Consider the following 24,093-nt stretch of genomic DNA (forward strand, 5'->3'; position numbering starts at 1 on the left):
ATAAGCGAAAAAAGGGAGATCTTTGATTATTAGTGTTAACCGAAGCTACTGGGGTATTATATATCAATTTAATCCAAGAGATAAATGTCAAACTAAAATTAAATTTCTCTAATACAGTGAATAAATATGGCCATAAAACTCCGTCAAATGCTTTCTCAGCATCTAATGAAATGATACATTCTGGAGTACTATGTGAAGGAGTGTAAACAATATTCGTTAATCTCCTAATGTTAAAAAAATAACTTTGATCTGGCCCACACTTTCATTAACCAGGTCCAACACTTGTCTTTCTTGGATCTTTCCCCTCCAGATGCAGATCATCGGAGTTGTGGGGGTGAGTGCGGGTATGCACTCCCTTGGACCTTAGGATTAAGTTTTAGGGTTAGAGTATTAGGGCGAGAGTATTCGGGCAAATCAGCACTCTTGTCACTCCACCATCACAAGACCATTACATCATACCCAGCATAGCTTCAACTACATCATGGTCATGTGACAGGCACAAGACTCCCATGGGTACGTAACACCTCCCTCCAAAAAACATTTGGTCTGTCATGAACAATATTTTAACAATTAACTGTTTACAAGAGAAGAAATACAAATGTATAAAAGCTACAATATACACAGTATACATAGTATTATCATACAGCACCTTACAAATTATTACACAGGAGTGTTACAAGTGTTAAAATATCACTCCAAAAAAAATTACATTGTATATTCAACATCAAGATAGACAATCAGCAATCACATTATCTTTGCCTTTAACATGAGTTATCAAAATATTGTACTCCTGTAGCATTAAATTCCAATTTAATAACCTGTTTTGTTTTTCATCTTACTCAGAAACACTAACGGATTATGATCAGTGTAGACGATAAGTGGCTTTTTGAGTTGTACCAACATACACATCAAAATGTTCTAAAGCTAAAACAAGAGATAACAATTCCTTTTCTATGGTCGAATAGTTTCTTTGATGCTCATTAAATTTCTTAGAAAAGTAAGCTACTGGATCATCAACCTCATCACCCTCATTCCTTTGCAATAATACTGCTCCTGCAGCCTCATCGCTAGCATCTACAGCTAATGAAAAAGGTTTTTCAAAGTTAGGTGCCTTGAGCACAGTTTGTTGACATATCATAGTTTTCACATTTTCAAATGCTTCTTGACAAGGCACTGTCCACACAAACTTCTCATTCTTCTTCAAGAGGTTAGTTAATGGAAGGGCAACATTTGCAAAATTCTTACAAAATTTTCGGTAATATCCTACCATTCCCAAGAATCTTCTGAGAGTTTTTTTTCCAGTTGGAGTGGGGATCTCTAAAATTGCCCAAACTTTTGCCTGAACAGGAGCTACCTTGCCTTGACGCACAATATAACCAAGGTAAGTCACAGTGGCATGTCCGAATTCACTTTTAGCTAAGTTAATAGTTAAGTTAGCTTTTGAAAGCCTTTCAAATAATTTCTCCATTGCAGTACTGTGTGCTTCCCAAGTATCATTTCCTGTCACTAAATCGTCAATATAAGCATCTGTATCTTTCAATCCCTGAATCACAGAGTTAATCATCCGCTGGGAAGTACCTGGGGCATTCTTCATCCCAAATGGAAGAACATTATATTCATATAACCCAGATGGAGTTACAAACGCAGAAATCTCTCTACCTCTATCCGTTAATGGAACACACCAATACCCTTTCAATAAATCAACCTTTGTAAGGAACTTTGCTTTTCTGACTTTATCTACACAATCATCTACTCTAGGAATTGGATATGCATCTGTTTTCGTCACAGCATTCACCTTCCTGTAGTCCCTAAAAAACCTAATACTACCGTCTGACTTAAGCACCATAACACAAGGTGAACTCCAATTCGAGTTAGAAGGTCTAATAACATTATTCTCCAGCATATATTTAATTTCTTTCTCAGCAAGTTCACACTTTTCCATGTTCATCCTATACGGATGCTGTTTAATGGGTTTGGCATCTCCAACATCTACATCATGTGAAGCTACAGTGGTTCTTCTAGGAACGTCTGGAATCAAATCCTTATATTTAAAAATTAATTGCTTCATCTGCTGCTTCTGCTCTGGTTGTTAATGTGCTAATATCTCATCAATATTTTCCAGAATGGTTGAGTTTGGTAATCTGACAGAAACAACGTTGGGTTTAGAACGAGTTTCAGATGAATCATCTATTACATTCCTGGTGAGATCAGACTCATTATTATTGACCACAACAGTCACAGTAGCAGACTGTTTCTCATAATATGGTTTCATCATATTTATATGGCAAAGTTGCGTTGGCCTTCTACGATCTGGAATTTTTATCACATAATCCACTTCATTAATTTTAGACACAATTTCATAAGGACCATGAAATTTAGCTTGTAAAGGATTCGTTTGCACTGGGAAAAGAACCAGCACCTTATCTCCAGGCTTAAACATCCTCATTATAGCTTCTTTATCGTACCAAGTTTTCATTTTCTCCTGAGCCAATTTTAAATTTTCCCTGGCTAAGCTACAAGCTTTATGTAATCTGTCCTTAAATTTTAAAACATAGTCCAACAAATTAGTGTGTACCTCTTTATTAATCCATTGTTCTTTTAATAAGGCTAAAGGTCCTCTCTACCCAAATACAAGTTCAAATGGACTGAAACCTAATTATTCCTGGACCGACTCCCTTAATGCAAATAGAAGTAAGTATTATACCATCATCCCAATCATTTTCATTTTCCACACAATACGTCCTAATCATAGTCTTGAGGGTAGAATGAAACCTCTCCAAGGCACCTTGCAATTCTGGATGATATGCAGCCGAAGTAATTTGCTTAGCTCCCAATTTATAAACTATCTGTTGAAACAATCCAGACATAAAATTACTGCCTTGATCAGATTGTATTTCTTTAGGCAACCCAAAATAAGTAAAGAATTTTATAACAGCCTTTGTCACAGTTTTAGTTGTTATATTCCTAAGTGGTACTGCCTCTGGAAACCTAGACGCAGTGCACGTGATAGTCAGCAAGTACTGATAACCAGTTTTTGTTTTTGGTAATGGACCTACACAATTTATAATAATTTTAGAAAATGGTTCACCAAATGTTGGAATAGGTTGCAGTGGGGCCACTGGAGTAACTTGATTTGGTTTACCCACAATTTGACAAGTATGACACGTTCTGCAAAATGTCACCACATCTTTTCTTAAACCAGGCCAATAAAAATGTTTTAAAATTTTGTCCACAGTTTCCTTACCCCTTGATGTCCACCCAAGGGCACACTATGGGCGAAAGTTAAAATCTCATTTCGACAAACTTTAGGAACTACCTGGTAAACAATATTCCATTCATCACTTGCAGGAATTGTAGGTGATCTCCACTTCCTCATCAACACACCTTTCTCAAAATAATATCCTACTGGCACCTTATCAACTTCACTATCAGAAGAGTTTGTTCTTTTAATTTGATAATCTCAGGTTCTCTACTTCGCTCTGCTATCATCTCCTTCTGAGACAGAGACAAATCTTCATGGTCAGACTTACTCCAAGAATATTGTTCAAACAATGAAGGTAAGAAAGTTTCTGACACATCCTCAAAACTCGAATCCTGAGTTGAACAGTCATGGGTAACAACTTCATTCTGCACATTAATCTTTTTAGCCATAGCTCGAGTTACAACACTGGAAGAATCTGTGTTAGAATCCATCCATGGTTCCTCTGACTCTATTGTCAAATGCACTTCAGGAAAAACTTGTCCACCTGCCAAATCATTTCCTAACAATAAAGAAATATCATTCACAGGTAGGCTAAGTTGTAGTCCTACTTTAACAAGTCCTGTAACTAACCCTGACCTTAAAGTTACTTTATGCAAATGTATGCAAATAAGGGCACTCCCAACACCTCATATATAATCTACCTCACCAGTATGAGACTCTTCATTAAACTTTAACACACTGTCTAACATCAGTGACTGAGAAGCTCCAGTATCCCTAAGGATTTTTATTGGCACCGGAGTAGATCCTTCTTTCAAGGATACAAATCCTTCAGTTATAAAATGATCATATTCCTTCTTAACTTGGTCAGACCCAAACAAAGCTTCATTTGTGTTTATCAAACCCTGTGGATTTACAGGGTTTCAGTATGTTGAACACAAGCATCTGGGACTGCTTCCTTCTCCTTCCTCTTCAATCAGAAACAGTTCGCTATTACATGACCAGGTTTCTTACAATAATCACAAATGGGACCAAACTGTCTTTCCTTCACAGGTTTTTCTTCCTCCTTACCTTTCTCACTAAATTTTGATTTAATTTCTGGTTTACCTTCATTCACTGTGTTATTTTTCTTCTTAAAAGTTCTGCCCTGAGAAAATCTATTCTTATGGATTAAAGCATACTCATCAGCTAATTTAGCAGAGTCCTGCAATGTAGCAGTGTCTCTCTCATTTAAGTATGTCCTTACTTCAACAGGGATGCTCCTTTTAAATTCCTCCTTTAAAATCAGCTCGTTCAATTTATTATAGTCCCCATTTACATTTTTAGAGGAAACCCATCTCTCAAAACACACAGCTTTATCGTACGCAAATTCCACATAAGTTTTTTCCACAGATTTCTTCAAATTTCCGAATCTTTCTCTATAGGCTTCTGGGACTAACTCATACGCCTTCAATATGTGCAATTTCACAGTATCATAATCAAGTGCTTGCTCAGCAGATAAAGCTCAATAAACTTGTTGTGCTTTGCCTTTAATTTCACTCTGTAACAACACTGACCATTTATCTTTCGGCCACTCTGAAATCAGAGCAATAGTTTCAAAATGTTGAAAATATTTCTCTACTTCTGTTTCACTAAATGGAGGGACCAATTTAATTTCCTGACTAACAACAAACATTTTCCTAGGACCAGAGGACTGATTTTCAGACTTTAATTCTGCCATCGCAAGGTCAAATTCCCTTTTTTTACTTTCAGTTTCTAATTGACATAATTCCAAGTTAGCTTCCAATTGCTTCTGTTTCAATTCAGCTTCTATTTTAAGCTTTTCTAATGCTACTTGTTCCAGGTGTAACGGAATCGCTGCTTTACTCACAGGAAACCTATCTAAAACCAATACATCAGACACACCCAACTCTATGTAGTGCTCTGCGATTTTTCTCTGAATTACATGCTTCATTGTATCTTTCGAAATACCTTTAAGTTCCAACCTGCTAACAATCTCAAATACATCACTCTTTTTCACCTTCGCCAATAACTCCGGAACTGGCAATTCCTGGAAGTCGTCAATATTCATTGTTGCCGAATACCACTCACAAGCCAATCAAACAAAGGAACCGGATATTAGGGTTAGGGTTAACCAGGTCCAACACTTGCCTTTGTTGAATCTCGCCCCTCCTGACATAGGACATCGGGTTTGTGGGGGTTTAGCAAGGGTTATTCGGGGTGTTCTTAGGGTTTGTGGGGCTGAAGACAGGGTTAATCGGGAAGTGCCTAGGGTTTGTGGGGGTGTGTGCCCCTTTTGGACATTAGGATTAGGGTTGAGTGTAGGGCTGGTGGATGTATATGTTTGGCTGGGAGAGGTTAGGCTGGCATTAGGGTTAGGTTGAGATTATGTGGGCAGTGGGCGAATCAGCTTTTTGATCTCGTCACTTGAGATTCAGTTTCAAGAGACCCTGCCACTTTGAACTGGCCCACGCCTTCATTAACCAGGTCCAACACTTGCCTTTGTTGAATTTTGCCCCTCCTGACATAGGACATCGGGTTTGTGGGGGTTTAGCAAGGGTTAATCAGGGGGTGCTTTGGGTTTGTGGGGCTGAAGCCAGGGTTAATCGGGGAGTGCCTTGGGTTTGTGGGGGTGTGTACCCCTTCTGGACTTTAGGATTAGGTTTGAGTGTTGAGATGGTAGATGTATATGTTTGGCTGGGAGATGTTAGGCTACAGAGTTTTGAGTGGTGATGTCTGATGTGCTATGGCGGATGGGCCAGTATGGTGAAGCCAGATTAATCTGGTCCATGCCTTTCATTATCGTGGTCTGACACCACTTGGTTCAACGAACCGGGTGTGCACTGGGACATATCGTCAGTAATGCATCCTCGGATCGTCGGGTGTTTCAGGCCTTCAAACACTATACATCCTCCCCGAAGTGGCCCAACAGTGTCCAGCTCAGACATTGCTTGTGTTTTTCCCAGGGACCAAGATAATGAGAGGCATGTAATTCTGAGGGTAATGATATTTTTAAAACATCATTACCTAGCATCTGTATGCCTGGGATTGCATGGGTTAAATTGACAGTGTTTACTGGGCATTCAGCAGAACTGCACCTGACTTTAGCACTGACTTGTCTGTCATCCCATCTTGGGTTTAATTTACTGGTTCTCTCTCGCCTTGTGTGTATCTGGGCTTTCTTATTGGCACTTTGTGGACTGGGAGAATGAAGAGCGTGTCACTATAAGGTTAGGTTGAGTTTATGCGGGCAGTGGACGAATCAGCCCTCTTGTGCTTTTTGATCTCGTCACTTGAGATTCAGTTTCACACAACCCTGCCACTTTGATCTGGCCCACGCCTTCATTAACCAGGTCCAACACTTGCCTTTCTTGAATCTTGCCCCTGCTTAAGCCAGGGTTAATCGAGACGTGCCTATGGTCTGTGGGGGTGTGTGCCCCTTTTCGATTTAGGATTAGGTTTGAGTGTTAGGCTAGTGGAAGTATATGTGTGGCTGGAAGAGGTAAGGGTGCAAAGTTTTGAGTGGTGATGTATGAGGTGCTCTGGCGGATAGGCTCATATGGTGAAGCCGGGTTAATCTGGCCCATGCCTTTCATTATTGTGGTCCGACACCACCTGGTTCAACGAACCGGGTGCGCACTGGGGCACATCATCAGTAATGCACCCTCGGATCGTCAGGTGTTTCAGGCCTTTAATCATAAGTCAAACTCCCCGAGGTGGCCCAGCAGTTTCAGCTCAGACACTGCTTGTGTTTTTCCCATGGACCAGGATAATGAGAGGCAGGTAATTCTGAGGGTAATGATATTTTTAAACATCATTACCTGGCATCTGTATGCCTGGGATTGCATGTGTTTAATTGACAGTGTTTACTGGGCATTCAGCATAACTGCACCTGAGTTTAGGACTAACTTGATTTCTGTAGCCCCACCTTGGGTTTAATTTACTGGATCTCTCTCTCCTTGTGGCTATCTGGGCTTTATTATTGGCCTTTCGTGGGCCAGGAGAATGAAGAGCATGTCACTGTAAGGTTAGGTTGAGAGTATGGGGGCAGTGGGAGAATCAGCCCTCTTGTGCTTTTTGATCTCGTCACTTGAGATTCAGTTTCACGCGACCCTGCCACTTTGATCTGGCCCACGCCTTCATTAACCAGGTCCAGCACTTGCCTTTGTTGAATCTGGCCCCTCCTGACAAAGGGCATCGCAATAGGGTTAGGGTTAGGTTGCAGAACTGTCATTGTGACAGGTCGCCACCAGGTGGAAGTGCTGTCCTCACCGGAGCTGTCATTGCAACAGGACACCACCAGGTGGGAGTATTGTCCACATCTGATCTGACATTGTGGCAGCACACCAGAAGATGGGAGTGTTGTTTAAAACGGATCAGTCCTTGCGGCAGGACACCAGCAGGTGGGAGTGTTATACACAGGGGGCGTCTCAATACGACAGAACACCAGCAGGTTGGAATGTTGTGGACAGCGGAACTGTCATTGTGACAGTTCACCACCAGGTGGGAGTCATGTCCACACTAGACCTGTCATTACGGCAGGAAACCACCAGTTGAAATGTTGTCCACAGTGGTCCTGTCATTGCAGCAGGACAACACCAGGTGGAATTGTTGTCCACATCTGATCTGTCATTGTGGCAGGACACCTGCAGGTGGAATTGTTGTGCACAGCCAAACTGTCATTGCAGAAGACACCACAAGGTGAGAGTGTTGTCTGCAAGAGATCAGTTCGTCCGCCAGGACACAGGCAAGTGGGGTATTGTCCACTCCAAAACTGACATAGCGGCAGGACACCACCAGGTGGGAATGTTATACACAGCGCACATGTCATTGAGTTACGACACCACCGGGTGGGCCTGTTATCCACGGCGGACCTGCCATTGTGGTGGGAGTATTGCCCAGTACGGGCATGTCATTACAGCAGAGAACAACCAGGTCAGAGTGTTGACCGCGGCAGAACGGTCATTGCGGCAAGACACCACTAGGTGGGTTTGGGTTATTCTTAGGTTACGGTTAGTGTTAGGTTGAGAGTATGCGGGGAGTGGGCGAATCAGCCCTCTTGTGCTTTTTGATCTCGTCACTTGAGATTCAGTTTCACGCGACCCTGCCACTTTGATCTGGCCCACGCCTTCATTAACAAGGTCCAGCACTTGCCTTTGTTGAATCTGGCCCCTCCTAACAGAGGACTTCGCAATAGGGTTAGGGTTAGGTTGCAGAACTGTTATTGCAACAGGTCACAACCAGGTGGGAGTGTTGTCCGCAGTGGAACAGTCATTGCAGCAAGGCACCACTAGCAGGGAGTGTTTAGCACATCTAATCTGTCATTGTGGCAGGACACCAGAAGATGGGGGTGTTGTTTACAACGCATCAGTCCTTGCAGCAGGACACCAGCAGGTGGGAGTGTTGTACACAGGGGGCATCGCAATATGGCAAAAAACCAGCAGGTCGGAGTGTTGTGGACCGTGGAACTGTCATTGTGACAGGTCGCCACCAGGTGGGAGTCATGTCCACACTGGACCTGTCATTAAGGCAGCACAGCATCAGTGGAAGTGTTGTCCACAGTGGATCTGCTGTTACAGCAGAACACCACCAGGTGGGAGCGTACTCCATAGATGGGTTGTCATTAGGGCAGGACACCACCAGTTGAAATGTTGTCCACGGTGGTCCTGTCATTTGGGGCAGGACAACACCAGGTGGAAGTGTTGTTCACAACTGATCTGTCATTACGGCAGGACACCACCAGGTGGGAGTACTGTCCACAAGGGATCAGTCCTTGCAGCAGGACACCTGCAGGTGGAAGTTTTGTGCACAGCCAAGCTGTCATTGCAGAAGACACCACAAGGTGAGAGTGTTGTCTGTGAGAGATCAGTTCTTCCGCCAGGACACAGGCAAGTGGGGTGTTGTCCACACCAAAAATGGCATTGCGGCAGGACAACACCAGGTGGGAATGTTATACACAGCGCACTTGTCATTGAGGTAGGACACCACCGAGTGGGAGAGTTGTCCTCCATTACGGCAGGACACCACCAGACGGAAGTATTGTCCACATCTGATCTGTCATTGCGGCAGAACACCACCAGAAGGGCCTGTTATCCATGGCGGACCAATCATTGTGGCAGCACAACACCAGGTGGGAGTGTTGCCCAGAGCGGCAGAGAACCACCAGTTCGGAGTGTTGTCCGCGGCGCAACAGAGATTGCGGCAAGACACCACTAGGTGGGTTTGGGTTTTTGTTAGGTTCCGGTTCCGGTTAGGGTTAGGGTTAGGGTTAGGGTTAGGGTTAGGGTTAGGGTTAGGGTCAGGGTCAGGGTCAGGGTCAGGGTTAGGGTTAGGGTCCGCGTTAGGGTTAGGGTTAGGGTTAGGGTTAGGGTCCGCGTTAGGGTTAGGGTCAGGGTTAGGGTTAGGGTCCGCGTTAGGGTTAGGGTTAGGGTCCGCGTTAGGGTCAGGGTCCGCGTTAGGGTCAGGGTTAGGGTCAGGGTCAGGGTTAGGGTCCGCGTTAGGGTCAGGGTCAGGGTCAGGGTTAGGGTTAGGGTTAGGGTTAGGTTGAGATTATGCGGGCAGTGGGCAAAAAAGCCCCCTCGTGTTTTTTGATCTCGCCACTTGAGATTCAATTTCACGTGACCCTGCCACTTTGAACTGGCCCACGCCTTCATTAACCAGGTCCACCACTTGCCTTTATTGAAACTTGCCCCTCTTAACACAGAATATCCAGTTTATGGGAATTTACTAAGTTAGGGTGAAATTATGCGGGCAGTGGGCAATTCAGCCCTCTTGTGCTTTCTGATCTTGCCACTTGAGATTCAGTTTCACACGACCCTGCCACTTCAAAATGACCGACGCCTTCACTAACCAAGTCCAACACTCATCCCTGTTGAAATTTACCCCTCTCGACCCGGAGCACTATGTCTATGGGGATTTAACAAGGGTCAATCAGGGTGTGCTTTGGGTTTGTGGGGCTAAAGCCAGAGTTAATCGGGAAGTGCCTAAAATTTATGGGGGTGTGCACCCCATCTGGACCCTAGGATTAGGTTTAAATTTTAAACCATACAGGCAGTGGGCAATTCAGCCCTCTTGTGCTTTCTGATCTCGCCACCAGAGATTCAGTTTCACACGATCCTACCACTTTAAACTGGCCCACGCCTTTACCAACCAGGCCCAACACTTATCCCTGTTGATCAGTCAGGGTGTGCTTTAGGTTTGTACGGCTGAAGCCAGAGTTAATCGGGAAGTGCCTAGGGTTTGTGGGGGTGTATGCCCCTTTTGGACCTTAGGATTAGGTTTAAATTTTAGGCTAGTGGATATATTTAAACTGGCCGACGCCTTCACCAATCAGACCCAACACTTATACCTGTTGAAATTACCCCTCTTGACACAGGACACTGTCTATGGGGGTTTAGCAAGGGTCAATCAGGATGTGCTTTGGGTTTGTGGGGCTAAAGCCAGGGTTAATCGGGGAGTGAATAGGGTTTGTGGGGGTGTGTACCCCATCTAAACTTTAGTAGGGTTTGTGGGGGTGTGTACCCCATCTAAACTTTAGTAGGGTTTGTGGGGGTGTGTACCCCATCTAAACTTTAGTAGGGTTTGTGGGGGTGTGTACCCCATCTAAACTTTAAGATTAGGTTTAAGTTTTAAGCTAGTGAATATATATGTTTGACTAGGAGATATTAGAATACAGAATTTTAAATGACGGTATATGAACTGTTATGGCGAATGAGCTAGTATAATAAAGCCAGGTTAATCTGGACCATGCCTTTCATTATCAAGGTCCGACACCACTTGGTTCAACGAACCGGGTGTGCACTGGGACACATCATCAGTAATGTAACCTCGGATCATCAGGTGTTTCGGGCCTTTAATCACTAGACACCCTACTCGAGGTGGCCCAACAGTGTCAGGCTCAGACACTGCCTGTATTCCTCCCAGGGACCAATAATGAGAGGCATGTAATTCTAAGGGTAATGATATTTTTTTAAAAAAATCACTACCTGGCATCTATATGCCAAGGATTACATGGAAAATAAAACAATAATATTCTTACCGCTAGTTTTGTGTCTTGGGTTAGGGTTAGGGTTAGGGTTAGGGTTAGGGTTAGGTTGAGATTATGCGGGCAGTGGGCAAAAAAGCCCCCTCGTGTTTTTTGATCTCGCCACTTGAGATTCAATTTCACGTGACCCTGCCACTTTGAACTGGCCCACGCCTTCATTAACCAGGTCCACCACTTGCCTTTATTGAAACTTGCCCCTCTTAACACAGAATATCCAGTTTATGGGAATTTACTAAGTTAGGGTGAAATTATGCGGGCAGTGGGCAATTCAGCCCTCTTGTGCTTTCTGATCTTGCCACTTGAGATTCAGTTTCACACGACCCTGCCACTTCAAAATGACCGACGCCTTCACTAACCAAGTCCAACACTCATCCCTGTTGAAATTTACCCCTCTCGACCCGGAGCACTAGGTCTATGGGGATTTAACAAGGGTCAATCAGGGTGTGCTTTGGGTTTGTGGGGCTAAAGCCAGAGTTAATCGGGAAGTGCCTAAAATTTATGGGGGTGTGCACCCCATCTGGACCCTAGGATTAGGTTTAAATTTTAGGGTTAGGGTTAGGGTTAGGGTTAGGTTGAGATTATGCGGGCAGTAGGCAAAAAAGCCCCCTCGTGCTTTTTGATCTCGCCACTTGAGATTCAATTTCACGCGACCCTGCCACTTTGAACTGGCCCACGCCTTCATTAACCAGGTCCAACACTTGCCTTTATTGAAACTTGCCCCTCTTAACACAGAATATCCAGTTTATGGGGATTTAAACCAGTATTAATCAGGGTATACTTAGGGTTTGTGGGGGTGTGTGTGCCCCTTTTGGACTTTAGGATTAGGTTTGAGTGTAGGCCTGGTGGATGTATATGTTTGGCTGGGAGAGCAAGGGTTAATCGGGGTGTGTTTAGGGTTTGTGGGGCTGAAGCCAGGGCTAATCGGGAAGTGCCTAGGGTTTGGGGGGGTGTGTGCCCCTTTTGGACTTTAGGATTAGGTTTGAGTGTTGGACCGGTGGATGTACATATCGGTTTGTGGGGGTTTAGCAAGGGTTAATCGGGGTGTGCTTAGGGTTTGTGGGGCTGAAGCCCGGGCTAATCAGGAAGTGTCTAGGGTTTGTGGGGGTGTGTGTGCCCCTTTTGGACTTTAGGATTAGGTTTGAGTGTAGGCCTGGTGGATGTATATGTTTGGCTGGGAGAGGTTAGGCTGCCGAGTTTTGAGTATGAGCTGGTATTGGAGGCTAGGCTTATATAGGGAAGTCCGGTTAATCTGGTCCATACCTTTCATTGTCGTGGTCCGGTCCCACTTGGTTCAACGAACCGGGTGTGCAGTGGGACACATCGTCAGTGATGCACCCTCGGATCATCAGGTGTTTCGGGCCTTTAATCATCATACACCCTCCCCGAAGTGGCCCCACCAAAGCTGATCAGGCTTGGTTTGTGTATTTCCCCTGGACCAGACAATGAAAGGCATGTAATTCTGAGGGTAATGCTATTTTAAAGGGTATATAACTGGTGGTGTGGGGTGAGTTTAGCCCCCTGGCGAGAAGAGCATCCGTATTTACGGGTTGTGAAGATGTTAGTTTCAGGGCAGCCTAGCTTTTTAGGCCTCATTTAGGCCGTACGGAGAATAAGTATGCAGTGTTTCAATCCATCTCCTCTCTGCTAGTTTTCTTTGGGCGTTTGACCAGTTTATGTTAGTTTCCAGGCCTAATATTTTTAAGGGGTACGTCCCATGCTCCTGGAAGTGCCTGCTAACTGGTCTGTTTTGGTTTCCCCTTCTGATGTTACTGAGGTGTCCCGTGAGTCTGGTTCTCAAGCTGTTGCCCGTCTCCCCGATGTATATAATATGGCATTCTGTGCACAGGATGGCATATACTACATTCTTTTGTTCACAAGTTATCCTCTGCTCTATCTCGGCCCACTTTCCTGTGGCTCTGTTGTGTATGCTTTTTGAAATTCTCAGGTATATGCATGCCCTGCAGTTTCCCACCTCACAGTTTGGCGCTGCTCGTACTTTGGTACTGACTAGTATGTCTTTCAGATTCCTACCCCTTTTGAAGGCTGAGACAATGGTGTATTGTCCCAGTGTCCCCACTTCCGTTTTCAGTTGCTCAAAGCGTGTTTTGACCATCCTGTGAATATTCACTGCCATCCCACTGTATCCCATTATCAAGGGTAGTTTCGGTGTTGTGATGTTCTGTGGTCGGGGATTTGTGATACTTTTCAGAAAGTCAGATTTAATGTGCCTAAGTCTCCTTCTGCTGTAGCCCCTGTGTCTAAGAGCAGAGAAGAGGATGGTTGTGGCCTGGTGGAAGTCCTCCGGCCTAGTGCAAATGCGGTGAAAGCGGGTCAGCTGTCCCTTGACAATGCCTCTGAAGGTGTGTTTGGGATGGTGACTCCCTGTGTGTAGGAGGGTGTGTGTGTCTGTGGTTTTAAAGAATACCTTGGTAGCTAGTTTTCGGTTGCCACTTTCTGGTGCTAGTTTAAACACTGTGGTGTCCAGGAAGTCAATCTTCTCCTTATCTGTTATAGCTTTAACCTTAATGGATGGGTGATGAGTGTTTAGGATTTGAATAAATTCCTCTAATTCCCCCTCTGAGTGTGTCCACACTCCCCAGATGTCATCCAGGTATCTATAGAGACACATGGGTTTTTTAGGGCACTCTGGATAGACTGTTTCCTCCCACCCAGCCATGTATATATTGGCATAGGCTGGAGCAAACTTCTTTCCCATTGCTGTGCCCTTGACTTGTAGGTAGAATTTACCATCGAATTCAAAGTCATTTTTAGTCAGGCTGAGGTGAAGGAGTTCTAGCAAGGCCTCGTCCGGTCTCCCTAGCTGAGGGTTCCTCCGTAGGATGTCCCTCACTGCCTCTATACCCCTGTCCGTTTCAATATTGGTGTACAGGCTTTCGATGTCCATGGTGAAGAGTATGGCCCCAGGGGGCACTGACATGGAATTGACTATCCGGACAAAGTGATACGTGTCCTTGATGTAGCTGGGGTGTTTCTGTGAGAGTGGATTAAGGCAGGCATCAATGAACTCCGCTATCCCGTATGACTCACTGCTGCAGTCTGACACGATGGGCCTACCGGGTGGAATTTCCCCCGGAACAGTCCACGAGTCTGGGTTCTTGTGTATTTTGGGAAGGATATAAAACTTTCTCGCCCGTGGCTGCATCCCAGTCAGGTACTCTACTTGCTTCCCTTTGAGGTACCCAGTCCTTTCCAGTTTTTGCAAAATGTTCCCAATTTCTGTGTGTGTTTCCCAATATATGGGTTCCTTTAGTTTCGTGTAGTGCTCTGTGTTGTTTAATTGTCTGTGTGCTTCAAATAGGTATTGCTGTTTGTCCATGATAACTATGCTGCTCCCTTTATCCGCTGGTTTGATAACAATGTCCATGTTTTCCCTCAGTTCTGTCAGGGCTGCTCTCTCCTTCCTGGTTAGATTGGGCTTATCCTGTACTTCCCTCTCCCTCTCTATTATCTCACCCAGTGTGCTCTTAAATTCTAAAATAGCTTCGGACCTGTACCTTCTCTTGGGCATCCAGTTCGAGGGAGGGGTGAAAGGGGTCTTTCTACGTTCTGACTCACCGAAATAGTCAACGAGTACCAGTCTCCTATAGAACTTGTTCATGTCCCTCTCAATCTGCTCCTTATGGAGCTTTGCAGTCGGTACAAAAGTCAGGCCCCTGTTCAGAACCTTTTGCTGGGTTTCTGTAGGGGTGAATGTACGGGAGAGGTTCACGATGGTCTCTCCCAGTCGTGGACCCTGCCTCTCTTGGCTTTGTCCCCACTCTAGTTTAAAGCCTGCATCCACCTCTTGACCATTGTCTGGGCTGTGTTCTCTGTCCAATGGATATGGTCTGTGTCTACCTTAAACTGTCTCGCCGGGATTGCAGGGATATGATTCTTAGTTCTAATAACCTTGTTTAGTTGGCCCAGGGTTGCTTGTTCTGCCTCTGTCAAGCTGTGGCTAAAGTTTAATTCCGGCACCCAGATACTGGCATGGGGAAATTTAATGCTGGCCATCCTCAGTAGTTGTTGAAGCTGTTTAGCAGCTGTTGTTAGTTTATGGGACCTGTTGTTTATTCCGAAAGAAAGGATGACCTTCTTAATTTCTGGCTGTGGCTCTAACTTGTCAAGGACAGCAGTGGCATGGATGAATTTGGCCCCCGGAAAGCTGTCCAATTGAATATCCTTATTAGGGCATCTTTTGATCCTGGAAATGTTAGAGTCCCCTATAAACAGTATAGGTTTAAGGGGCCTCAGTTCCCAATTTAAATTTTTCTGTTTAGAGTTAGGATGCCTAGTTATTCGACAACCTTGGCTGTTGCAACGGAGGCGTACCTGTCCCCTCGTCCGTCCGCTGTCCTGCGGCTCTCGGGCTGGGGTGGCTCCCCTTGTCCGTCCTTCCATTCGTACGGGTGTGGGGTGGGGTGCCGATTCCCCGGAGTCCTGGGTCGGGGAAGTCGTGGGGGTGGCAGGCTGGGACTCCTGCGTTGCTAGGTTGGATTGCGTCCTCTCAGAGGGGCTCGTGGGTGGGGAGGGGTGCCCTCGGCCCCTTCTCCGTCTCCGCGGTGGGGGCAGTAGGGCTGCATCGGCGTCACGAGGGTTAACCAGCTCCAGCGCCCTCGGGTGGACCGTGTCGGTACTGCCACTGTTAACCAGCTCCAGCGCCCTCGGGTGGACCGTGTCGGAACTGCCACTGCGCCTGTTGCGCTGCATGCGTGTCCATCCCAAAACGTCCCGCAGTACAATCACTGGGCTCCGGTTCGCTTTACCCAGTACCGACGGACAAGGTACAGTCCGGGCGGTCTTTCCCCGGGGCTCGGGTGTGACTTGGGCCCGGTCCTGGTTAACCCAGAAACCGTCCCTGGAGGTCGAGGGTCCGTTCCCCTCCTGCCCTTGGGATGCGGTCTCCGCGGTCAGTGGGAAGGCCTGGGGCCCCCCGTCGGTCCGATCCGCCGCGACCTGCCGTTCCGGCCCAGGTCCCGAGACCAGATCGAAAATATGTTTCTGGACCATCTCCAATTTGATTTGAAATTTGTCTTTTAATTTTCGTTTGTTCCAGATTACAGCTTTGGTGACCGCTTCTTGTAGGCGATCAGTCAAATTTGACTCAATAAGTTTTAGTTCCAATTCTTGCAGGCTACTCCGGTAATGCCCAATTAAAATTCGTCTTGTTTCTTTAGCCCAACCGTCCGCATTCGCAGCAATTCTACCAAGCGTTTCTTGCGAAGGGTTCGCAGGTTTAACAAATTTGGTTAGTCTGTGGGCTAGCTTAATGATCCCCCTCGGTAGTTGGATCTGCTTTTCCAAAATGTTCATGTGATGAAGAGTCCGGACCATTTTATAAAGTAATCTAACCGTGGTTGAGAAGGAATCCCTCGGGATACCGGGGTTCCGGCCAGTCACTCGCCCACGTGTTAGGTTTCTCTCTCTCCAATTCCTCCCGCTTCTCTCTCTCCAATTACTCCTCCACATCGTTAAAGTAAGACAATGTTCTTACCGCTTGTTTTGCGTCTTGGGTCACTGATTTTGACTCCAGCGAATTGCCTTTAATAAAGCGTGATTCCCGACTAGAAGACCAAATCCAGTTACACCCGTCACCCTGGCCTCCCGAGCGGTGTTTGGAAAAACCGCGGTGCTGTCCGGTTAAAACGTCCCCGTCCCAGGGCTGCTCCTCAGCATTGTGTTCTAAAACCCGTCTGTCCACTTCCCTGCAGCAGACCCTATCTGTTGCTAGGATACCTGGCCGCCTTGTTTGTTCAGCTCTTAAAGGTAATTGTCTACTAATTGTCCTTTTGTTTCCATTTGGGTTTAAATCTCCGGGCTTTCCTATTGGCCTTTCGTAGGACTGGAAAATGAAGAGCGTGTCACTGTAAGGTTAGGTTGAGATTATGCGGGCAGTAGGCAAAAAAGCCCCCTCGTGCTTTTTGATCTCGCCACTTGAGATTCAATTTCACGCGACCCTGCCACTTTGAACTGGCCCACGCCTTCATTAACCAGGTCCAACACTTGCCTTTATTGAAACTTGCCCCTCTTAACACAGAATATCCAGTTTATGGGGATTTAAACCAGTATTAATCAGGGTATACTTAGGGTTTGTGGGGGTGTGTGTGCCCCTTTTGGACTTTAGGATTAGGTTTGAGTGCAGGCCTGGTGGATGTATATGTTTGGCTGGGAGAGCAAGGGTTAATCGGGGTGTGTTTAGGGTTTGTGGGGCTGAAGCCAGGGCTAATCGGGAAGTGCCTAGGGTTTGTGGGGGTGTGTGCCCCTTTTGGACTTTAGGATTAGGTTTGAGTGTTGGACCGGTGGATGTACATATCGGTTTGTGGGGGTTTAGCAAGGGTTAATCGGGGTGTGCTTAGGGTTTGTGGGGCTGAAGCCCGGGCTAATCAGGAAGTGTCTAGGGTTTGTGGGGGTGTGTGTGCCCCTTTTGGACTTTAGGATTAGGTTTGAGTGTAGGCCTGGTGGATGTATATGTTTGGCTGGGAGAGGTTAGGCTGCCGAGTTTTGAGTATGAGCTGGTATTGGAGGCTAGGCTTATATAGGGAAGTCCGGTTAATCTGGTCCATCCCTTTCATTGTCGTGGTCCGGTCCCACTTGGTTCAACGAACCGGGTGTGCAGTGGGACACATCGTCAGTGATGCACCCACGGATCATCAGGTGTTTCGGGCCTTTAATCATCATACACCCTCCCCGAAGTGACCCCACCAAAGCTGATCAGGCTTGGTTTGTGTATTTCCCCTGGACCAGACAATGAAAGGCATGTAATTCTGAGGGTAATGCTATTTTAAAGGGTATATAACTGGTGGTGTGGGGTGAGTTTAGCCCCCTGGCGAGAAGAGCATCCGTATTTACGGGTTGTGAAGATGTTAGTTTCAGGGCAGCCTAGCTTTTTAGGCCTCATTTAGGCCGTACGGAGAATAAGTATGCAGTGTTTCAATCCATCTCCTCTCTGCTAGTTTTCTTTGGGCGTTTGACCAGTTTATGTTAGTTTCCAGGCCTAATATTTTTAAGGGGTACGTCCCATGCTCCTGGAAGTGCCTGCTAACTGGTCTGTTTTGGTTTCCCCTTCTGATGTTACTGAGGTGTCCCGTGAGTCTGGTTCTCAAGCTGTTGCCCGTCTCCCCGATGTATATAATATGGCATTCTGTGCACAGGATGGCATATACTACATTCTTTTGTTCACAAGTTATCCTCTGCTCTATCTCGGCCCACTTTCCTGTGGCTCTGTTGTGTATGCTTTTTGAAATTCTCAGGTATATGCATGCCCTGCAGTTTCCCACCTCACAGTTTGGCGCTGCTCGTACTTTGGTACTGACTAGTATGTCTTTCAGATTCCTACCCCTTTTGAAGGCTGAGACAATGGTGTATTGTCCCAGTGTCCCCACTTCCGTTTTCAGTTGCTCAAAGCGTGTTTTGACCATCCTGTGAATATTCACTGCCATCCCACTGTATCCCGTTATCAAGGGTAGTTTCGGTGTTGTGATGTTCTGTGGTCGGGGATTTGTGATACTTTTCAGAAAGTCAGATTTAATGTGCCTAAGTCTCCTTCTGCTGTAGCCCCTGTGTCTAAGAGCAGAGAAGAGGATGGTTGTGGCCTGGTGGAAGTCCTCCGGCCTAGTGCAAATGCGGTGAAAGCGGGTCAGCTGTCCCTTGACAATGCCTCTGAAGGTGTGTTTGGGATGGTGACTCCCTGTGTGTAGGAGGGTGTGTGTGTCTGTGGTTTTAAAGAATACCTTGGTAGCTAGTTTTCGGTTGCCACTTTCTGGTGCTAGTTTAAACACTGTGGTGTCCAGGAAGTCAATCTTCTCCTTATCTGTTATAGCTTTAACCTTAATGGATGGGTGATGAGTGTTTAGGATTTGAATAAATTCCTCTAATTCCCCCTCTGAGTGTGTCCACACTCCCCAGATGTCATCCAGGTATCTATAGAGACACATGGGTTTTTTAGGGCACTCTGGATAGACTGTTTCCTCCCACCCAGCCATGTATATATTGGCATAGGCTGGAGCAAACTTCTTTCCCATTGCTGTGCCCTTGACTTGTAGGTAGAATTTACCATCGAATTCAAAGTCATTTTTAGTCAGGCTGAGGTGAAGGAGTTCTAGCAAGGCCTCGTCCGGTCTCCCTAGCTGAGGGTTCCTCCGTAGGATGTCCCTCACTGCCTCTATACCCCTGTCCGTTTCAATATTGGTGTACAGGCTTTCGATGTCCATGGTGAAGAGTATGGCCCCAGGGGGCACTGACATGGAATTGACTATCCGGACAAAGTGATACGTGTCCTTGATGTAGCTGGGGTGTTTCTGTGAGAGTGGATTAAGGCAGGCATCAATGAACTCCGCTATCCCGTATGACTCACTGCTGCAGTCTGACACGATGGGCCTACCGGGTGGAATTTCCCCCGGAACAGTCCACGAGTCTGGGTTCTTGTGTATTTTGGGAAGGATATAAAACTTTCTCGCCCGTGGCTGCATCCCAGTCAGGTACTCTACTTGCTTCCCTTTGAAGTACCCAGTCCTTTCCAGTTTTTGCAAAATGTTCCCAATTTCTGTGTGTGTTTCCCAATATATGGGTTCCTTTAGTTTCGTGTAGTGCTCTGTGTTGTTTAATTGTCTGTGTGCTTCAAATAGGTATTGCTGTTTGTCCATGATAACTATGCTGCTCCCTTTATCCGCTGGTTTGATAACAATGTCCATGTTTTCCCTCAGTTCTGTCAGGGCTGCTCTCTCCTTCCTGGTTAGATTGGGCTTATCCTGTACTTCCCTCTCCCTCTCTATTATCTCACCCAGTGTGCTCTTAAATTCTAAAATAGCTTCGGACCTGTACCTTCTCTTGGGCATCCAGTTCGAGGGAGGGGTGAAAGGGGTCTTTCTACGTTCTGACTCACCGAAATAGTCGACGAGTACCAGTCTCCTATAGAACTTGTTCATGTCCCTCTCAATCTGCTCCTTATGGAGTTTTGCAGTCGGTTCAAAAGTCAGGCCCGTTCAGAACTTTTTGCTGGGTTTCTGTAGGGGTGAATGTACGGGAGAGGTTCACGATGGCCTCTCCCCGTCGTGGACCCTGCCTCTCTTGGCTTTGTCTCCACTCCAGTTTAAAGACTGCATCCACCTCTTGACTATTGTCTGGGCTGTGCTCTCTGTCCAATGGGTATGGTCTGTGTCTACCTTAAACTGCCTCGCCGGGATTGCAGGGATATGATTCTTAGTTCTAATAACCTCGTTTAGTTGGCCCAGGGTTGCTTGTTCTGCCTCTGTCAAACTGTGGCTATAAAGTTTAATTCTGGCACCCAGATACTGGCATGGGGAAATTTAATGCTGGCCATTCTCAGTAGTTGCTGAAGCTGTTGTTGGTTTATGGGACCTGTTGTTTATTCCAAAGGAAAGGATAACCTTCTTAATTTCTAGCTGTGGCTCTAACTTTTCCAAGATAGCCGTGGCATGGACGAATTTGGCCCCCGGAAAGCTGTCCAATTGAATATTCTTATTGGGGCATCTTTTGATCCTGGAAATGTTAGAGTCCCCTATAATCAGTGTACAATGTCCGGTGTATGTTACTAAAAAGGGCTTCTTTGGTTTGTTACGAGTAGGAATGTTTCTTTGTCTGTTAAATGTTTCTCTCGCCGTTGTTTCGCTTTAGAATGGCTGATATGGTAATTGTATTCATTTGTTAATCAATGGGGAATGTTATTGTGTTTTGTGAGGCTGGGAACTTGGGGGGAGGGGTTGCGCGGGCTTGGGGGTAAAGGGAGTCGGCAGGAGAGACGGACGAGGAAGGTGGATGGGCGCTGGACGGCTCGTAAGACCACCGTGTGGTCCCAGGGATGACGACGTGGCTGTCGGATGATTCGTTGATTGAGCTCCTACGATGTGCACTACACTGACTGAACTTTGATAAGTTGGCGCCTTTTGTTTTTTTCTTTCCTTGTATATATATATATTGTATTGCCTAATACTTCTTTAGTTAATGTTAGTAAATTCTATAAAGTGTATGTCATAACGGTATTTGAACTTCATAACGTGAAGTTGATACGGTGAGCGGCGCGAGGCATAAACTCGATTCTCACAGCACCTGCGTGTACGGGAGGTGGGTTGGTGTGTGGCTGGATCTCCTTTTCCCCTAGACATATACCAGCCTGTTGGGTAAGTGTTACAATTGTGGGGTGCTCGTCCCGGATTGGATTGTCAGGGGGCTGTGGAATCGCGCAGGTAGTGAGCGAAGATGGACAGAGATAAAATTGTTCACTGGTGCGGATTTGAAGGTGTACCGGTACAGTACGCATGCGTAGTGAGCGGAGTGGATTTTCGAGTTTCGGGAGACGCGGTAGTGCAGGGGTTAAGTTTGGTGAAAGGTATGGGGCAGGTAGAATTGGTAGCTAGACGGTGTGGTAAAGAGATGGAGTCTAGCTGGGTGTTGGTTAGTACGAGTGCTGACGTCAGGATGTTGGAACTGCCGGCGACGGTCAGTGTACCGGGGGAGGAGGGGCTGTGGGGGCTCCACACTCTCTCCGAGGATGAGGCTGAGGAGACATCGGAGGAGGAGCTAGAGCTAGAGGAAAACCCCAGAGAGGTGGCAGGCCCTAGCAAAGGGAGGAGGGAGGAGGGAGTCGTGACTAGGCCCCGCTCCCCAGGTAGGGTGGAAGCCTCCGAGCTGGCAGCCGCACTTAACTCCCTGGTGGGAGTGGCCGAGAGGCCACGGCTGAAGCTGGGGGTGTTCTCCGGAGCCAAGCCTACTCTGGACGGGAAGGTAGACTATGAGACCTGGATCGAGCATACGTCCTTGATGTTAGAGGAGTGGCCAGGCTCGGAGGAGGAGAAGCGGCAGTGATTGGTGGGAAGTTTGAGGGGTTTAGCAGCCAAAACAGTTCGGGAGTTGAAAGCTAAAAAGTCTGGGGCCTCAGTGGAGGAATGTATAGAAGTTTTGGAGGGAGCGTTTGGGTTGTCAGGGGAACCCTGGCTGCTTTTAGCAGAGTTCCAACGCCTGGAACAATGGAGAGGGGAAAAGCTCTCTGAGTACATATTTAGGATGGAGGGGATGCTCTCGGGGCTGCGGCGCCGGGGGGTAGTGAAGGCACCTGACATGGCTAGCGTGAGGATGAGTCAGTTATTCAGTGGCTCTCTGGAGGAGGACAAGGTGGCGTGGACTATTCGGCAGGCTTATAGGAAAGGCCCCCCTCCATCCTTCGGGCAACTGACTAGAGAGGTGCGGGACGAAGAGAGAGCGTTGGGGCGGAAAAGGGTCGCGGGCCTACGGGAGCGATCCTCAGCGATACAGGAAGTGGTGGCTGGGTGGAGGAATGACAACCCACTGAGGGGTAGAGAATCCCCTCTGGAGGGGAGGGACAGGGGAGGTACCCACTCTCAGGGGCGACCAGTGCCGTGGATTGGGAGTGGGAGTCATCCTGGGAGAGGAGGGGTGGCAGGCAGCGTGTGCTTTAACTGTGGGAAAGAGGGGCATTTCAGGCTGGACTGTGGGCGGCTGAGGGTGTGCTATAGCTGTGGAGAGGAGGGACACTTTAGGTGGGATTGTGAGAGACCAGGAGTTCCGCGGAGGACAAGCCCCCCTGCGACTAAGAAGGGGGAGGTGTCGGGAAACTTAGGAGAGGCTCAGTGAGGGAACGGACTGGAGCCTCTGGAGGAACACGTTCCCAGAGATCAGCCAGGGGACCACCGGGTGCCCACAACTCTATTCCAGATGGGCTGGTAGGACCCCGTGCCAGTGTGGGTCTACGGATAGAGGGAGTTTACGCAAAAGCCGTTCTGGATACGGGATCGCAGGTGACCTTATTGTACCGGTCTTTCTACAACCAATATCTAAAGCATTTGACCGTAACCCCATTTGACACCCTGCAGATTTGGGGTGTGAGTGAGGGTGACTACCCGTACGATGGGTACCTATCGGTGAGATTGGAGTTCTCGGAGGGCGATGTGGGAGTGTCCGGAGCTATTGAGACGTTCGTGTTGGTGTGTCCTGACCCGGTGGAAACCGGTGGTGCTGCCCTCCTGGTGGGGACTAATTCCCCTGTTGTGCGACGGCTCCTGGGAGCTTGTAAGGAGAAAGCGGGGGAAGACTTTCTGGAGACCCTCTCGGTGCATCCAGTGTTTCGAGCAGTGTTCAAAGAAGGGGTTGCCTCCCTCGGACTGGACCCGGAGTGGAAACGAGGGACGGTGTGGTGTACGCAGGCGAGGCCCAAGGTGATCCGACCCGGGGAGGTAGCACTAGTGATGGGGACCCCCAGATTCCCAGGAGTGCCGACGGGTGAAGCCCTGTTAGTAGACGCCCCGGACAATCTTGAAGGGGAGACACGATTTCCGGCAGGGGCGCTGGTGAGGCCCGAAGTGCAGAGACCAGGGGTGGTACATGCGAGGCGTATAGCTATAAGTGTCAGGAACACCACGGCAAGAGACATCACCTTTAAGAGGGGAATGCCGCTGGCACATCTGTTCCCGGTGACGGTAATGTCTAGCGCACCAGTGAGGACCCCTAACGGGGAGGGATCGGAGCATCGAAGGGAGCTGACCGCTGAAGTCTTTAACTTCGGGGATTCCCCTGTGTCGCCGGAGTGGAAACACAGGCTAGTGGAGAAGATGCTGAAGATGGAAGCTGTTTTTTCTCGGGGCGAGTTTGATGTTGGCTGCTCCAAAAGCACTCGCCACACCATTCGGGTGACGGAGGACACCCCGTTCAGAGAGAGATCCCGGCGGCTGGCTCCGGCAGATGTTGAGGACGTGCGGCAGCACTTGTGCACGTTGAAGGAGGCCGGAATCATAGCTGAGCCCCGAAGTCCTTATGCGTCCCCAATAGTGGTGGCACGGAAGAAGAATGGGCGAGTGCGCATGTGTGTTGACTACGGGAC

At 47.3% G+C, this 24,093-nt stretch overlaps 1 protein-coding gene across 1 annotated transcript; it reads right to left on the reverse strand.

Annotated features, from left to right (window-relative positions):
• Positions 1 to 265: 265 nt before the first annotated feature.
• Positions 266 to 16,577, reverse strand: LOC140738212 (uncharacterized). The gene is made up of 3 exons (XM_073065318.1): positions 15,576 to 16,577; positions 2,740 to 2,846; positions 266 to 362 (listed from the first exon to the last, which is right to left on the reverse strand). The coding sequence occupies exons 1-3, from the start codon at positions 16,575 to 16,577 to the stop codon at positions 266 to 268; spliced, it is 1,206 nt and encodes a 401-aa protein (XP_072921419.1).
• Positions 16,578 to 24,093: the final 7,516 nt, after the last annotated feature.

This window comes from Hemitrygon akajei, chromosome 14, assembly GCF_048418815.1.
Source record: "Hemitrygon akajei chromosome 14, sHemAka1.3, whole genome shotgun sequence".
NCBI lineage: Eukaryota > Metazoa > Chordata > Chondrichthyes > Myliobatiformes > Dasyatidae > Hemitrygon > Hemitrygon akajei.

Excerpts from the sequence above, each read along its gene's own strand:
- LOC140738212 (XM_073065318.1), bottom strand. The coding sequence starts at position 16,577 with ATGGTCCGGACTCTTCATCACATGAACATTTTGGAAAAGCAGATCCAA. Across the intron at positions 2,847-15,575 it reads GCGGACGGACGAGGGGACAG|ATAGTTTATAAATTGGGAGC; the intron begins GTACGCCTCCGT and ends TTGTTTCAACAG. Across the intron at positions 363-2,739 it reads CTCAAGACTATGATTAGGAC|GTCCAAGGGAGTGCATACCC; the intron begins GTATTGTGTGGA and ends CTTAATCCTAAG.